Source organism: Panulirus ornatus, chromosome 17 (genome assembly GCF_036320965.1).
Source record: "Panulirus ornatus isolate Po-2019 chromosome 17, ASM3632096v1, whole genome shotgun sequence".
Classification (NCBI taxonomy): Eukaryota; Metazoa; Arthropoda; class Malacostraca; order Decapoda; family Palinuridae; genus Panulirus; species Panulirus ornatus.
In genome coordinates this window covers 57,229,976-57,248,393 of record NC_092240.1, presented here as the reverse complement: position 1 = coordinate 57,248,393, position 18,418 = coordinate 57,229,976, and the positions used below count along the sequence as shown (strand labels likewise).

The 18,418-nt window shown below is 42.9% G+C and overlaps 1 protein-coding gene across 5 annotated transcripts in view; it reads right to left on the bottom strand.

The window, feature by feature from the left end:
* Nucleotides 1–18,418, bottom strand: part of Rich (Guanine nucleotide exchange factor subunit Rich) — a 349,449-nt gene that overhangs the window by 226,121 nt on the left and 104,910 nt on the right. For all 5 annotated transcript variants that reach the window (XM_071672678.1, XM_071672679.1, XM_071672681.1 and 2 more), the window contains exon 10: nt 12,878–13,120. In XM_071672678.1, the coding sequence (XP_071528779.1) occupies nt 12,878–13,120 (243 nt within the window). The remainder of the gene's footprint in view (nt 1–12,877; nt 13,121–18,418) is intronic.

The following is an 18,418-nucleotide window of genomic DNA, read 5'->3' as shown; positions in this document are numbered from 1 at the left end:
TCTCCATGGAATCTGATGATGAAGGCTGAGAATGCTGGTTCTATATGTTATTTTCAAAGTATGTACAGAAAATACAATAAAAATATTTAATGCACATTTGCTGATATCATCTATGAGAAAGTACTGCTCACAGCTGGCAGTAGTTTACAATCCACTGGACTGCAGATTTTGGGAGTTTACAGGCTTCAGAAATGTGGATTTTCAATATTCTAACTGTATTTTCATCAAAATATGACCTCAAATCTTTCTAAATCTTTCCATATCTATTTCTGAAATAATTCTTTATTCTATCCAATCTTCTTATTCCACACCCCTTTCTTAAGGTATCCATCATCATTACTTTAACTCTATCACCTATTCCAGCAAATCCACATTTCCCTATCAAGGCAGGCATACAAATACTTTCCGAAGATTTCTTTCAAACTTAAAAACTTATGCCTTTGTTCCTTTTCCACTCCCTCATATCAACAATACCCTAACTACCTTTCAGCACTGTCTGCAACATCCCTAAACTGATTCCTCTTTCTTAATTTTAAATCTACCTATCTATTCTTTTATATACTTTTCCTCAAGGAAACTCTACCCTGGGAAGGTGGCCAAAAAAAAAAAAAAGTCTACAGGCTGCCAAATCTATACATGCTTTCTTTGCATTCTCCATTCTCTTTACACTTTCCTGGGTCTTCTCCCCAGTGTGCTCCCACACCTTTCCCTTCAAGGATCATAACAGTCTTTTCCTAATTCTATTTCCTTGTGCCTCACTCTTGTATATTTTCTTTACCAGCCTTTTCCTAACTTTATTTCCTTGTGCCTCACTCTTACATATTTTCTTTACCAGCCTATCACCATGCATCCTCCCCATATGATCAAACTATTCCATGACATCATAACCCATCTTTTCATTTCTCAAACTTCTGAATCTGTTACAGACTTCTGCATCACTTACTTCATGCCCTCTCTTAATATCACAAACTCCCTCAAACAACTCCTTTCACCAGCCTCAATCTTAAATGTCTGCTCCTTTCCTTGACCACACAGTCCACTCACAGGTTAGGCCTGGTAAAACTATGCTATAATTTATTCCATTTTTTGCATTCCACGTCACATTTTTTTCCTTTCATAATTCTCATCAAAGGTCCAATCATCTTCCTTCCTAATAAATCTCTAGTCTTTTATCATGCCATGCTAACTTAGTACTCATTCCAAATACATAAATTTTCTTACCTCCTCCAACAATTTAACACCCACACATCCTAACAGACTTAACCTTCAACTTCAGCAAACTAGCTTCGTTTCTTCCATAAAACATGTTAAAGTCTACCAGTTCAGTCTCCTTCTAATGAGAAAAAGATTAATTCAAAACACAAGAGCAAACATATAATGGCATATGAAACATTTAACAGATGAAGGAGTATCTAAATCATTATCAAAGCAGTAGGGATAAATGAATCTAACATCTTATGTAAAGTGATATGATACATATACTACAACACTTGGTTCATAACAAGTATAAGAAAGAACAACAATTTGGATTTGTAAAGGTGAAAGTACACAAACTCAACTACCAGTCCACTGTAAAGACATTTATGAAATTCTATTGGAAGGTAAAAGAAAAGAGAAACTTTTTCTTGACTTTGCTAAGGCATTTGATAGAGAGTGAGTAAACTAAAAAATTCTACTAGAAGTACCAAAACACAACATTAAAGGAACAACATGGAGATGGGTCAAGAAATATGAACGAACAGAACATTCATAAAAGTAGCATATGGGACTATGTCTGATGAAAATGTCTTATCATGAGTACCAGCAATTAATAGTACAATACTAGGCTCAATACTTTCTATAATAATGATGCTTCTTCCAGTCAGTGAAGTAAACAAAAATATTCTTAGAAGTTTAGCAGATGACATCAGTCAGCAGAATGAAAGGACTAGAAAAGAGAGAGGACATGTAAAACTTGAAATGAATGAAAATCATAAGTGGTCACAAGAGATCCTAATGGAATTCAATGAACATAAGTTCCAAAACAGCTAAAAATATAAGTAGCCTACTGAACAAGTGACAGAAAGTAAAGAAAGCATCAGAGATCTAAGATTCATCATGAATAGAGAATATGAATTCAATGAGCATTTTCAAAAGACAGTGCTGTCAAACCAAGTAGTGAGTGAAATGATAACGAGAACTCTTTATCAGTACCTGCTTACCTGTCTTCAAGTACCTATGATGAGAACAGGCATGGCTAGCTCATATCAATCACTGTATATGTTGCTTCATGATGTTTTTCTGGGCTGCCATCTATATCATTCAATCAAAATGAGCTCATTATCTGTATCTATTTTTAGCCATTTATCACAGTTCATTCTGAATGCCTCTGTGTTTATCCCAATTAGATTTCTTATTTCATATGGTAGTGCAATGGCCTTAAGTTAATCAACATGTTCAATGAACATTCTTTTCATACTTTCATAGCAGTTTGCTGTTTCCCATAACTGAGCGGTAACACCAGGAATAGATGAAAATAAAAGCCTCATTCGGTCACATCTATTCTCTTGACATTATGTGTAATGTACTGTAACCACTGTCCCCTATCCACAACTAGGACCCATAAATCTTTCTGTAGTTTCCCTGGCTGCTTCATACACCCTGATTCAGTCCAGTAACAATATGTCCCCCATGTACAAAACATTTACAATTCACTCTATCCCAGGAACACCCTTCACCCTTCTGCAAGTTCAGGCTCCTAAAACTCAATATTCCATCCTTCCATCTCTAATTTGGTCTCCCCCTTTTCTCTGACTCCTTCAGTTCTGATGAATATATCCACTTTGTCAAGCACTCCTTGCTTATTCTTTCTATATCTTCAAACCAAATCAGCACATCCTTTTCAGCTCTCAACCAACTTCTCTTTATCACCAAATCTCTCCCTTACTCTATCATTACTTACTCAATCAACCCATCTCACATCACTTACTCATTTCAAACAAAATCATCCTCTTCCATTTTCATCTACTGCCCTTGCCTTGCATCCACATAACATTGCTGGGACTACTATACCTTTAAACATACCCATTTTTGCCCTCCCTATATATACAGCTGACTTATTTCTCAAACATTCCTCAAATCTCCTAGTATATTCACTCGCTTATCCAATCTGATTCACCTTTGCTTCCCTGGTTCCATTCACTGATATGTTCTCTCACAGGTATCTAAATCACTTCACCTCCTCCAAGTTTTCTCCACTGAAACACACCCTAACTAACCTGTCTCTTTGCACTGCTAACCTAATAAACTTGCTTTTATTCATACTTACTCTCAACTTCCTCCTTTTACACACTCTCCCAAATTCAGACACCAGCTTTTGCTGTTTCTCACTTGAATCTGCCACCAGAGCTGTAACATCAGCAAACAACAACTAGCTCACTTCCCAAGGCACCTTTCATCCCCTACAGACTGTATAACTGCTCCTCTCTACAATATGCCTGGCATTTATCTGCCTGAGCACTCCATCTTTTAACACATTAAACAGCCATGGTGACATCACATGACCCTGCTGCAGGCCCACCTTCACCTGGAACCATTCATTCTCCTGTCTACCCAAATCCACATATGACTTACTCTCTTGATAAAAACTTCATGTCTTAGCTTTCCTCCTACTATATATATTTGTAACACTTTTTACAGACCACCTCTAACAACCTTATCATATGCTTTCTCCAGATCAATAAATGCCACATACAAATTCCTGTTTCTTTAAGCAATTCTAACACCCATTCTTACATTCTTCAAAGCAAACACCTAATCCACACATCCTCTACCATTTCTGAAACCATGTTATTCCTCCCCAATCCAAGGCACTATGCATGCCGCCACCCACTTGATCAACACTCTTCCATGCAATTTACCAAGTAAATTGAACAAGTCATACTTCTATAATTTGAAAACTTAGTTTTACTTCCCTCACTTCAAATGGCATTAGTCATGCATTACACTAATCCTCATGCATCTCATCATAATCCATACATACACATAGCTAACCTATCAACAACACAGTCACCCCCTTCCTTAAGAAATTCAACTGAAGTATCATCCACTCCTGCTGCCTTGCTACATGGAAGGCCTTCACTACCTCTTCATTCTTCATTACATTCTTCCCATGAATCCATCACCTTGCATACCTCCCTGACCCAAATTTCCCCCAACTTACACCCTATCATCCAATATAGTCATAAAAAATCAACAATCCTTCAAAGTACTCACTATATTTCACTTTCACCTCTTCACTGCCTGCTACCACTTCCCCTTTTTCTCCCTTCACAAATGTTGCCATTTGTTTTCATGTTTTTCTCACACTATCAACCTCCTAAAACAATTCACTCAACCCTCCTACAGACTGCATATCATGCTCACCATTATATTACTTTTAACTACAATTAAATAAATCATGCTCTTGTCAACCATGTTTCCTGTGTCAGTACTATATGTGTTAATAGCTACCTTCATATTCATTACATTCATAGTAAATGACTGCAACAGTTATGCCTAATGATGCATACAATCCAAATATTCTTTCACCATTGTCAATTTTGACTGGGACCCCACACCAACTTACCACTCCCCCATCCATCCTTTCAACTCACACAAGACAGAGTTTCTCCCCTTTAGAATCTACATAATCTATTGCTCTGCCATGCTCTCTCCAGAACACATCCAAACCATAAATGCCTATAGTCCAGAAATTCCATCACAGAGTATGAAAAAAAAAAAATCTTTATCAAATGACATTATCATTGAAGAGCAATAAAAAATACATCTTTTCTTTTATATATATTCAACATTTCCCATACTAGCAAGATAGCATCAAGAACTAATGACTGAGCCTAAAAGAAAAAAATCCTCACTTGGCCCCCTTCTCTGTTCCTTCTTTTGGAAAGTTAAACCTGAGGGAAGGATTTCCAGCTCCCTGGTCCCCCTCTTTTAATCACCTTCTTAGACACTCAAGGAATACAGAGGTAGAAGTCCTTCTCCCTTGTCTTAGGGATAAAATACAAAGAAAGACACATCATCACCTTGGTGACCTGGTCCAGTACCTAGAAAGATGTGAAGATGAACTTTTCTCTTTCTGTAGTGCACATTTCTTACTGCATTCTTTCTAACACATGCAAAACACTGGTGGTACAAAACATTTTTATATACTTGTTTGCCATTTTCTGCATCAGCAAGGTAGTGCCAGGGAACAGACAAACAAATACCAGTGACGGCTCAGGACTTAGTGTGAACGAATGTGGCTATTTTATCTTTTTTTCCTGGCTCTACCTTGCTGAAGCAAGAGGTAGTGATGCTATTTCTTGTGTGGTGGGGTAGTGACAGGAATGGATAAAGGCAAGCAAGTATGAATATGTATGTGTGTATATAAGTATATGCCTGTGTATGTGTATGTATATGCATATATATGTTATGTATATGCATGTATATGTGCGTGTATGGGCGTGAAACGAAGCTCAAGGGTAAAGGGGAAGAGTGGTTTGGGAATGTCTTGGGAGTAAAGTCAGGGGTTAGTGAGAGGACAAGAGCAAGGGAAGGAGTAGCACTACTCCTGAAACACGAGTTGTGGGAGTATGTGATAGAATGTAAGAAAGTAAATTCTCGATTAATATGGGTAAAACTGAAAGTTGATGGAGAGAGATGGGTGATTATTGGTGCATATGCACCTGGGCATGAGAAGAAAGATCATGAGAGGCAAGTGTTTTGGGAGCAGCTGTATGAGTGTGTTAGTGATTTTGATGCACAAGACCAGGTTATAATGATGGGTGATTTGAAAGCAAAGGTGAGTAATGTGGCAGTTGAGGGAATAATTGGTATACATGGGGTGTTCAGTGTTGTAAATGGAAATGGTGAAGAGCTTGTAGATTTATGTGCTGAAAAAGGATTGGTGATTGGGAATACCTGCTTTAAAAAGCGAGATATACATAAGTATACATATGTAAGTAGGAGAGATGGCCAGAGAGCGTTATTGGATTACGTGTTAATTGACAGGCGCGCGAAAGAGAGACTTTTGGATGTTAATGTGCTGAGAGGTGCAACTGGAGGAATGTGTGATCATTATCTTGTGGAGGCTAAGGTGAAGATTTGTATGGGTTTTCAGAAAAGAAGAGAGAATGTTGGGGTGAAGAGGGTGGTGAGACTAAGTGAGCTTGGGAAGGAGACTTGTGTGATGAAGTACCAGGAGAGACTGAGTACAAAATGGAAAAAGGTGAGAACAATGGAAGTAAGGGGAGTGGGGGAGGAATGGGATGTATTTAGGGAATCAGTGATGGATTGCGCAAAAGATGCTTGTGGCATGAGAAGAGTGGGAGGTGGGTTGATTAGAAAGGGTAGTGAGTGGTGGGATGAAGAAGTAAGATTATTAGTGAAAGAGAAGAGAGAGGCATTTGGACGATTTTTGCAGGGAAAAAATGCAATTGAGTGGGAGATGTATAAAAGAAAGAGACAGGAGGTCAAGAGAAAGGTGCAAGAGGTGAAAAAGAGGGCAAATGAGAGTTGGGGTGAGAGAGTATCATTAAATTTTAGGGAGAATAAAAAGATGTTCTGGAAGGAGGTAAATAAAGTGCATAAGACAAGGGAGCAAATGGGAACTTCATTGAAGGGCACTAATGGGGAGGTGATAACAAGTAGTGGTGATGTGAGAAGGAGATGGAGTGAGTAATTTGAAGGTTTGTTGAATATGTTTGATGATAGAGTGGCATATATAGGGTGTTTTGGTCGAGGTGGTGTGCAAAGTGAGAGGGTTAGGGAAAATGATTTGGTAAACAGAGAAGAGGTAGTAAAAGCTTTGTGGAAGATGAAAGCCAGCAAGGCAGCAGGTTTGGATGGTATTGCAGTGGAATTTATTAAAAAAGGGGGTGACGGTATTATTGACTGGTTGGTAAGGTTATTTAATGTATGTATGACTCATGGTGAGGTGCCTGAGGATTGGCAGAATGCATGCATAGTTCCATTGTACAAAGGTAAAGGGGATAAGAGTGAGTGCTCAAATTACAGAGGTATAAGTTTGTTGAGTATTCCTGGTAAATTATATGGGAGGGTATTGATTGAGAGAGTGAAGGCATGTACAGAGCATCAGATTGGGGAAGAGCAGTGTGGTTTCAGAAGTGGTATAGGATGTGTGGATCAGGTGTTTGCTTTGAAGAAAGTATGTGAGAAATACTTAGAAAAGCAAATGGATTTGTATGTAGCATTTATGGATCTGGAGAAGGCATATGATAGAGTTGATAGAGATGCTCTGTGGAAGGTATTAAGAATATATGGTGTGGGAGACAAGTTGTTAGAAGCAGTGAAAAGTTTTTATCGAGGATGTAAGGCATGTGTACGTGTAGGAAGAGAGGAAAGTGATTGGTTCTCAGTGAATGTAGATTTGCGGCAGGGGTGTGTGATGTCTCCATGGTTGTTTAATTTGTTTATGGATGGGGTTGTTAGGGAGGTGAATGCAAGAGTTTTGGAAAGAGGGGCAAGTATGCAGTCTGTTGGGGATGAGAGCTTGGGAAGTGAGTCAGTTGTTGTTTGCTGATGATACAGCGCTGGTGGCTGATTCATGTGAGAAACTGCAGAAGCTGGTGACTGAGTTTGGTAAAGTGTGTGAAAGAAGAAAGTTAAGATTAAATATGAATAAGAGCAAGGTTATTAGGTACAGTAGGGTTGAGGGTCAAGTCAATTGGGAGGTAAGTTTGAATGGAGAAAAACTGGAGGAAGTAAAGTGTTTTAGATATCTGGGAGTGGATCTGGCAGCGGATGGAACCATGGAAGTGGAAGTGGATCATAGGGTGGGGAGGGGGCGAAAATCCTGGGAGCCTTGAAGAATGTGTGGAAGTCGAGAACATTATCTCGGAAAGCAAAAATGGGTATGTTTGAAGGAATAGTGGTTCCAACAATGTTGTATGGTTGCGAGGCGTGGGCTATGGATAGAGTTGTGCACAGGAGGATGGATGTGCTGGAAAGGAGATGTTTGAGGACAATGTGTGGTGTGAGGTGGTTTGATCGAGTAAGTAACGTAAGGGTAAGAGAGATGTGTGGAAATAAAAAGAGCGTGGTTGAGAGAGCAGAAGAGGGTGTTTTGAAATGGTTTGGGCACATGGAGAGAATGAGTGAGGAAAGACTGACCAAGAGGATATATGTGTCGGAGGTGGAGGGAACGAGGAGAAGTGGGAGACCAAATTGGAGGTGGAAAGATGGAGTGAAAAAGATTTTGTTTGATTGGGGCCTGAATATGCAGGAGGGTGAAAGGAGGGCAAGGAATACAGTGAATTGGATCGATGTGGTATGATTCATGTGAGAAACTGCAGAAGCTGGTGACTGAGTTTGGTAAAGTGTGTGAAAGAAGAAAGGTAAGAGTAAATGGGAATAAGAGCAAGGTTATTAGGTACAGTAGGGTTGAGGGTCAAGTCAATTGGGAGGTAAGTTTAAATGGAGAAAAACTGGAGGAAGTGAAGTGTTTTAGATATCTGGGAGTGGATTTGGCAGCGGATGGAACCATGGAAGTGGAAGTGAATAATAGGGTGAGGGAGGGGGCGAAAATTCTGGGAGCCTTGAAAAATGTGTGGAAGTCGAGAGCATTATCTCGGCAAGCAAAAATGGGTATGCTTGAAGGAATAGTGGTTCCAACAATGTTGTATGGTTGCGAGGCGTGGGCTATGGTTAGAGTTGTGCGCAGGAGGGTAGATGTGCTGGAAATGAGATGTTTGAGGACAATATGTGGTGTGAGGTGGTTTGATCGAGTAAGTAATGTAAGGGTAAGAGAGATGTGTGTAAATAAAAAGAGCATGGTTGAGAGAGCAGAAGAGGATGTTTCGAAATGGTTTGGGCACATGGAGAGAATGAGTGAGGAAAGATTGACCAAGAGGATATATGTGTCGGAGGTGGAGGGAATGAGGAGAAGTGGGAAACCAAATTATAGGTGGAAAGATGGAGTGAAAAAGATTTTGAGTGATTGGGGCCTGAACATGCAGGAGGGCGAAAGGCGGGTAAGAAATAGAGTGAATTGGATTGATGTGGTATACTGGGGTAGACGTGCTGTCAAATGGATTGAATCAGGGCATGTGAAGCGTCTGGGGTAAATCATGGAAAGTTGTGTGGGGCCTGGATGTGGAAAGGGAGCTGTGGTTTCGGGCATTATTACATGACAGCTAGAGACTGAGTGTGAACGAATGGGGCCTTTGTTGTCTTTTCCTAGCGCTACCTCGCACACATGAAGAGGGAGGGGGATGTTATTCCATGTGTGGCGAGGTGGCGATGGGAATAAATAAAGGCAGACAGTATGAATTATGTACATGTGTATATATGTATATGTCTGTGTGTGTATATATATGTGTACACTGAGATGTATAGGTATGTATATTTGCGTGTGTGGATGTGTATGTATATACATGTGTATGGGGGTGGGTTGGTCCATTTCTTTCCTCTGTTTCCTTGTGCTACCTCACAAACGCGGGAGACAGCAACAAAGCAAAATAAATAAAAATAAATAAATAAATAATATATATATATATATATATATATATATATATATATATTTTTTTTTTATTATACTTTGTCGCTGTCTCCCGCGTTTGCGAGGTAGCGCAAGGAAACAGACGAAAGAAATGGCCCAACCCCCCCATACACATGTATATACATACGTCCACACACGCAAATATACATACCTACACAGCTTTCCATGGTTTACCCCAGACGCTTCACATGCCTTGATTCAATCCACTGACAGCACGTCAACCCCGGTATACCAAATCGTTCCAATTCACTCTATTCCTTGCCCTCCTTTCACCCTCCTGCATGTTCAGGCCCCGATCACAAAATTTTTTTCACTCCATCTTTCCACCTCCAATTTGGTCTCCCTCTTCTCCTCGTTCCCTCCACCTCCGACACATATATCCTCTTGGTCAATCTTTCCTCACTCATTCTCTCCATGTGCCCAAACCACTTCAAAACACCCTCTTCTGCTCTCTCAATCACGCTCTTTTTATTTCCACACATCTCTCTTACCCTTACGTTACTCACTCAATCAAACCACCTCACACCACACATTGTCCTCAAACATCTCATTTCCAGCACATCCATCCTCCTGCGCACAACTCTATCCATAGCCCACGCCTCGCAACCATACAACATTGTTGGAACCACTATTCCTTCAAACATACCCATTTTTGCTTTCCGAGATAATGTTCTCGACTTCCACACATTCTTCAAAGCTCCCAGAATTTTCGCCCCCTCCCCCACCCTATATATATATATATATATATATATATATATTTTATTTATTTATTACGCTTTGTCGCTGTCTCTCGCGTTAGCATGGAAGCGCAAGGAAACAGACGAGAGAATGGCCTAACCCACCCACATACACATGTATATACATACAAGTCCACACACGCACATATACATACCTATACATCTCAACGTATACATACATATACAAACACAGACATATACATATATACACATGTACATAATTCATAGTCTGCCCTTATTCATTCCTGTCACCACCCCACTACACATGAAATGGCACCCCCTTTCCCCCCGTTCATGCGAAGTAGCGCTAGGAAAAGACAACAAAAGCCACATTCGTTCACACTCAGTCTTCACCTGTCATGTGTAATGCACCGAAACCACTGCTCCTTTTCCACATCTAGGCCCCACAAAACTTTTCATGGTTTACCCCAGACACTTCACATGCTCTGGTTCAATCCATTGACAGTATATGGACCCCAGTATACCACATCGTTTCAATTCACTCTATTCCTTGCATGCCTTTCACCCTTTTGTATGTTCAGGCCCCGATCGCTCAAAATCTTTTTCACTCCATCCTTCCACCTCCAATCTGGTCTCCCGCTTCTCCTTCCCTCCAACTCTGACACACATATCCTCTTTGTCAACCTTTCCTCACTCATTCTCTCCATGTGTCAAAACCATTTCAACACAACCTCTTCTGCTCTCTCAACCACACTCTTCATTACCACACATCTCTCTTACCCTTTCATTACTTACTTGATCAAACCACCTTACACCACATATTGTCTTCAAACATTTATTTTCCAACACATCCACCCACACAACCCTATCTATAGCCCATGCCTTGAAACCATATATCATTGTTGGAACCACTATTCCTTCAAACATACCCATTTTTGCACTCCAAGATAACGTTCTTGCCTTCCACACATTCTTCAACACTCCTAGAATCTTTGCCCCCTTCCCCATCCTGTGACACTTCCGCTTCCACTGTTCCATCCACTGCTAAGTGCACTCCCAGATATCTAAAACACTTCACTTCCTCCAGTTTTTCTCCATTCAAACTTACCTTCCAATCAACTTGTCCTTCAACCCTACTGATCCTAATAACCTTGCTCTTATTCACATTTAGTGTTGATGGGATGGCCTTGATTAGAGCCTCAGCCGCCCATGCCACATCAGTAATATAAAAAGAAAGTTTGGAAGTGCAGAGAGGATTAAGTGCAATGTCCTCTTAACCCTAGCCTATGTAGCTGAATCATGGACATGGAATGGGTCACAGAGGTCAAGAATCCAGAATCTGAAAATGAGCTTCTTTAGAGGAAAATATGGTATGACTAGATGGCATGAAGAAAGAAATGAGGGGGTGTATGAAAGATGTGGTATGGGAGGAAAGGGAATGGACTGCAGAGTAGGAGAGTGAGAGAAAAATGATACTTTGAGGTGGTTCGGGCATGTGAAAAGAACACAAGACATGGAGTTTGCAAGGAAAGTGTATGATAGTAAAATGAAAAGGATTGGTGCAAGAGACATACCATCTGTGACATAGGGAAATTGAATGAAAGAGTACTGGAGGGAGAGAAATGGTAGAAAAGTGTGCAGAACAGTGTGTGCAAGGGAGTCATTTAAGGACAGGGATAAGTGGAGACTTTTGTTGTGGCCATCCCCTTGATATGAGTTCCTGGAAAGAATGGGCATCAGAGATACAGACAGATAAATAGGCTTTTGAGAAGTTATGGCCACGTAGAATATATGGTGCATGATATGCTGGTCAAAGAGATATGTAGTAGTGTAACTGAAGGTATGAAGACGGACTGTGAATAGATACACTGAGAGAATTGATTGGGGTTAAGGAAATTTCAGACAAAGATATCATAGGAATGATTGGGGATCAGATGCAATTGAAGGAATTTCTGCATGGAGGTGGTGTACATGGATACAGCAGTTTCACTTGATAAATCAACTTATGGAAAAAAACTGAAGTAGAACTAAGTGTGGAAGTCCATGTTTCACTTTACCATACTCATTCCAGATTAAGGATATGTTTGAGTGATTTCAGAAGGTATATGTATCTAATCCACTCCATGAAAACTAGAAATGGTGGAAGTCATGTTTCACAGAAAGAGAGGGATTTATATCCCTATGCTTAAATATATGCTAGAGATCTATACAGGCACTACCAGTGAATGAAGCTATACTTGTTTTCATTGATCTGCATTATAATCTATATTTGAAAAGTTACAAATTCCTCTGTCACCACATCGTTACAAGCACATCTTTCATACTTCAGCGAGCCAAGTGACTGCTCCACACAAGCAAGGGATACAAATGTTTTGGCTGGGTCTGCACTACGCCAGTTATACTATAAGTGTCAGTTCTACAGAAGCAATAGTTATATGTATTTTGGCTGGGTCTACATCAAGCCAAAACTTTAAATTTACACTACCTTCATGATGAAGGCACTAAGACATTTAATTAAAAATTCTCTCTCTGATTAAATCTGCCAATTCAGTGTGATTGAAAATGGACACCAGATGAAACAGTAACAACCAGGAACCAATAAGGAACATGTCAATTCCTGACACCATATACTTTTACTTACCCTAATTGGCCAATTTGAAGATGTGTAATTATATGGGATAGGAATGATAATCCACTGCTTGTTAGCTGCTACACTAAACTGTGAATTTCTGTGATGAACTGGATCTTCAAAGGCACCGTCTTCATCATCATCAAAATACAAAGAAAGTGAATCTTGCGTTAAGTTAGAAACACCTGCAAGACCCTCTAAAGTGTTGATGTAGAGACGATCACTTCCTTGCAGTAGCACCCGCACTATCCGGCTCTGTGAATGGCAAAAATTCAGTATTCATCATAATTGGAAAAGTTGAATTTCTAAATCATTAGTGCCAGAGGAATTCATTTACAAATATCAGCAAGATTTCATTAATTAATTATCAGGCCTACATCATACAAAGGCAATGGCAATAATGCAGTTTTGACATTAACTGTTTCCCTCTTTGCTGTCCTCTGGAGCTGGGGCTTATGACCCTACTGTCCAGTGGAGCTGGGTCCCACGACTTTGTTGTCTGGTACAACTGACGCTCAAGGCCTTGCTATCCAGAGCTGCATCACAGGATCTTGGCGTCTTTTGGAGCTGGGACTTATGACCTAGCTGTCCTGCGGATCTGGGGCTCATGAACTTGCTATCCAATGGAACTCAGGTTCAGGACCTTGTCCTGTAGAGCTAGGTCTTGAGACTTTATTGCCCACTGAACCTAGAGCTCAGTACCTTACTTTCCTGTGAAGCTGGGGCTCATGACCTTGCTATTCTAAGGAGCTAATTCTTGTGATTTTGCTGTCCCATAAAACTGGGGCTCATGACTTTGCTGTCCAATGGAGTTATGGATCAAGTCCTTACTGTCCTGGGAATATGGGACTCATAACCTTATTGTCCAGTGGAGTTGAAACTCATAACCTTACTGTCCCACAGAGATGAGCCTCTTTTGGAGCTGGGTCTCAGTACCTTGCTGTCCTATGGAGCTGAAACTCAGGTCCTTGTGTGGAGCTGGGATTCAGGACCTTGCTGTCCAGCTGAGTTGGGTCTTAGGACCCAGCTATCCTGTGGAGCTCTAGCTCAGGACCTTGATGTCTAGAGAGACTGGGTCTTAAAACAGTGCTGTCCTGTGGAGCTGGGGCTCATGACCTTGCTGTCGAGATGGAGCTGGGGTTTATGACCTTGCTGTCCAAGCAGATCTGGGCCTCATAACCTTGCTGTTATGTGGTACAGGGGCTCAGGACCTCAATGTGTGGTAAATATGTGCCTCCATACCTTGCTATCCTGTACAGTTGCAAGTCATGACCTTGCTGTCCTGTGGAGTTGGGGATCACAACCTTGTTGTCATGTGGAGGTGGGGTACACTTTCTGTTCTATGGAGCTGGGGTTTACAACCTTACTGTCCTGTGGAGCTGGGGTTTACAACCTTGCTGTCCTTTGGGGCAGAAGTTCACAACCTTGATGACTTGTGGAGCAGGGGGTTTACAACCCTGTTCTCATGTGGAGCTGGGGCTCATATCCTTGCTGTCCTGTGGAGCTGGGGATTACAACCATGCTGTCCTGTGGAGCTGGGGTTCACATCCTTGCTATCCTGTGGAGCTAGAGTTTGCAACCTTGCTATACTGTGGAGCTGGGGTTCACAACCTTGCTATGCTGTGTAGCTGGGGTTCACATCCTTGCTATACTGTGGAGCTGGGGTTCACAACTTTGCTATACTGTGTAGCTGGGGTTCACATCCTTGCCGTACTGCAGAGCTGGGGTTTACAACCTTGCTATACTGTGTAGCTGGGGTTCACATCCTTGCTGTACTGCAGAGCTGGGGTTTACAACCTTGCTATACTCTGTAGCTGGGGTTCACATCCTTGCTATACTGTGGAGCTGGGGTTTACAATCTTGCTATCCTGTGGATCTGGGGTTTTACAACCTTGATATTCTGTAGAGTTGAGTTTCACATCCTTGCTGCCTTGTGGAGCTGTAGCTTACCACCTTGCTGGTATGTGAAGGTGGACTTATGATCTTGCTGTCTTGTGGAGCTGGGGCTTACCACCTTGCTGGTATGTGAAGGTGGACTTATGATCTTGCTGTCTTGTGGAGCTGTAGCTTACCACCTTGCTGGTATGTGAAGGTGGACTTATGACCTTGCTGTCTTGTGGAGCTGTAGCTTACCACCTTGCTGGTATGTGAAGGTGGACTTATGATCTTGCTGTCTTGTGGAGCTGTAGCTTACCATCTTGCTGGCATGTGAAGGTGGACTTATGATCTTGCTGTCTTGTGGAGCTGGGGCTTACCACCTTGCTGGTATGTGAAGGTGGACTTATGATCTTGCTGTCTTGTGGAGCTGGGGCTTACCACCTTGCTGGTATGTGAAGGTGGACTTATGATCTTGCTGTCTTGTGGAGCTGGGGCTTACCACCTTGCTGGTATGTGAAGGTGGACTTATGATCTTGCTGTCTTGTGGAGCTGGGGCTTACCACCTTGCTGGCATGTGAAGGTGGACTTATGATCTTGCTGTCTTGTGGAGATGGGGCTTACCACCTTGCTGGTATGTGAAGGTGGACTTATGATCTTGCTGCCTTGTGGAGCTGGGGCTTACCACCTTGTTGGTATGTGAAGGTGGACTTATGATCTTGCTGTCTTGTGGAGCTGTAGCTTACCACCTTGCTGGCATGTGAAGGTGGACTTATGATCTTGCTGTCTTGTGGAGCTGTAGGTTACCACCTTGCTGGTATGTGAAGGTGGGCTTATGATCTTGCTGTCTTGTGGAGCTGGGGCTTACCACCTTGCTGGCATGTGAAGGTGGACTTATGATCTTGCTGCCTTGTGGAGCTGGGGCTTACCACCTTGCTGGCATGTGAAGGTGGACTTATGATCTTGCTGTCTTGTGGAGCTGGGGCTTACCACCTTGCTGGTATGTGAAGGTGGACTTACGATCTTGCTGTCTTGTGGAGCTGGGGCTTACCACCTTGCTGGTATGTGAAGGTGGACTTATGATCTTGCTGTCTTGTGGAGCTGGGGCTTACCACCTTGCTGGCATGTGAAGGTGGACTTATGATCTTGCTGTCTTGTGGAGCTGGGGCTTACCACCTTGCTGGCATGTGAAGGTGGACTTATGATCTTGCTGTCTTGTGGAGCTGTAGCTTACCACCTTGCTGGTATGTGAAGGTGGACTTATGATCTTGCTGTCTTGTGGAGCTGTGGCCTACCACCTTGCTGGTATGTGAAGGTGGACTTATGATCTTGCTGTCTTGTGGAGCTGGGGCTTACCACCTTGCTGGTATGTGAAGGTGGACTTATGGTCTTGCTGTCTTGTGGAGCTGGGGCTTACCACCTTGCTGGTATGTGAAGGTGGACTTATGATCTTGCTGTCTTGTGGAGATGGGGCTTACCACCTTGCTGGTATGTGAAGGTGGACTTATGATCTTGCTGTCTTGTGGAGCTGGGGCTTACCACCTTGCTGGTATGTGAAGGTGGACTTATGATCTTGCTGCCTTGTGGAGCTGGGGCTTACCACCTTGCTGGCATGTGAAGGTGGACTTATGATCTTGCTGTCTTGTGGAGCTGGGGGTTACCACCTTGCTGGTATGTGAAGGTGGACTTATGATCTTGCTGTCTTGTGGAGCTGGGGCTTACCACCTTGCTGGCATGTGAAGGTGGACTTATGATCTTGCTGTCTTGTGGAGCTGTGGCTTACCACCTTGCTGGCATGTGAAGGTGGACTTATGATCTTGCTGTCTTGTGGAGATGGGGCTTACCACCTTGCTGGTATGTGAAGGTGGACTTATGATCTTGCTGTCTTGTGGAGCTGGGGCTTACCACCTTGCTGGTATGTGAAGGTGGACTTATGATCTTGCTGTCTTGTGGAGATGGGGCTTACCACCTTGCTGGCATGTGTAGGTGGACTTATGATCTTGCTGTCTTGTGGAGCTGGGGCTTACCACCTTGCTGGCATGTGAAGGTGAACTTATGATCTCGCTGTCTTGTGGAGCTGGGGCTTACCACCTTGCTGGTATGTGAAGGTGGACTTATGATATTGCTGTCTTGTGGAGCTGGGGCTTACCACCTTGCTGGCATGTGAAGGTGGACTTATGATCTTGCTGTCTTGTGGAGCTGGGGCTTACCACCTTGCTGGTATGTGAAGGTGGACTTATGCTCTTGCTGTCTTGTGGAGCTGGGGCTTACCACCTTGCTGGTATGTGAAGGTGGACTTATGATCTTGCTGTCTTGTGGAGCTGGGGCTTACCACCTTGCTGGTATGTGAAGGTGGACTTATGATCTTGCTGCCTTGTGGAGATGGGGCTTACCACCTTGCTGGTATGTGAAGGTGGACTTATGATCTTGCTGTCTTGTGGAGATGGGGCTTACCACCTTGCTGGTATGTGAAGTTGGACTTATGATCTTGCTGTCTTGTGGAGCTGGGGCTTACCACCTTGCTGGCATGTGAAGGTGGACTTATGATCTTGCTGTCTTGTGGAGCTGGGGCTTACCACCTTGCTGGCATGTGAAGGTGGACTTATGATCTTGCTGTCTTGTGGAGCTGGGGCTTACCACCTTGCTGGTATGTGAAGCTGGACTTATGATCTTGCTGTCTTGTGGAGATGGGGCTTACCACCTTGCTGGTATGTGAAGGTGGACTTATGATCTTGCTGTCTTGTGGAGCTGGGGCTTACCACCTTGCTGGCATGTGAAGGTGGACTTATGATCTTGCTGTCTTGTGGAGCTGTGGCTTACCACCTTGCTGGCATGTGAAGGTGGACTTATGATCTTGCTGTCTTGTGGAGATGGGGTTTACCACCTTGCTGGTATGTGAAGGTGGACTTATGATCTTGCTGTCTTGTGGAGCTGGGGCTTACCACCTTGCTGGTATGTGAAGGTGGACTTATGATCTTGCTGTCTTGTGGAGCTGGGGCTTACCACCTTGCTGGCATGTGAAGGTGGACTTATGATCTTGCTGTCTTGTGGAGCTGGGGCTTACCACCTTGCTGGTATGTGAAGGTGGACTTATGATCTTGCTGTCTTGTGGAGCTGGGGCTTACCACCTTGCTGGTATGTGAAGGTGGACTTATGATCTTGCTGTCTTGTGGAGCTGGGGCTTACCACGTTGCTGGTATGTGAAGGTGGACTATGATCTTGCTGTCTTGTGGAGCTGTAGGTTACCACCTTGCTGGTATGTGAAGGTGGGCTTATGATCTTGCTGTCTTGTGGAGCTGGGGCTTACCACCTTGCTGGTATGTGAAGGTGGACTTATGATCTTGCTGTCTTGTGGAGCTGGGGCTTACCACCTTGCTGGCATGTGAAGGTGGACTTATGATGTTGCTGTCTTGTGGAGATGGGGCTTACCACCTTGCTGGCATGTGAAGGTGGACTTATGATCTTGCTGTCTTGTGGAGCTGGGGCTTACCACCTTGCTGGCATGTGAAGGTGGACTTATGATCTTGCTGTCTTGTGGAGATGGAGCTTACCACCTTGCTGATATATGAAGGTGGACTTATGATCTTGCTGTCTTGTGGAGCTGGGGCTTACCACCGTGCTGGCATGTGTAGGTGGACTTATGATCTTGTTGTCTTGTGGAGCTGGGGCTTACCACCT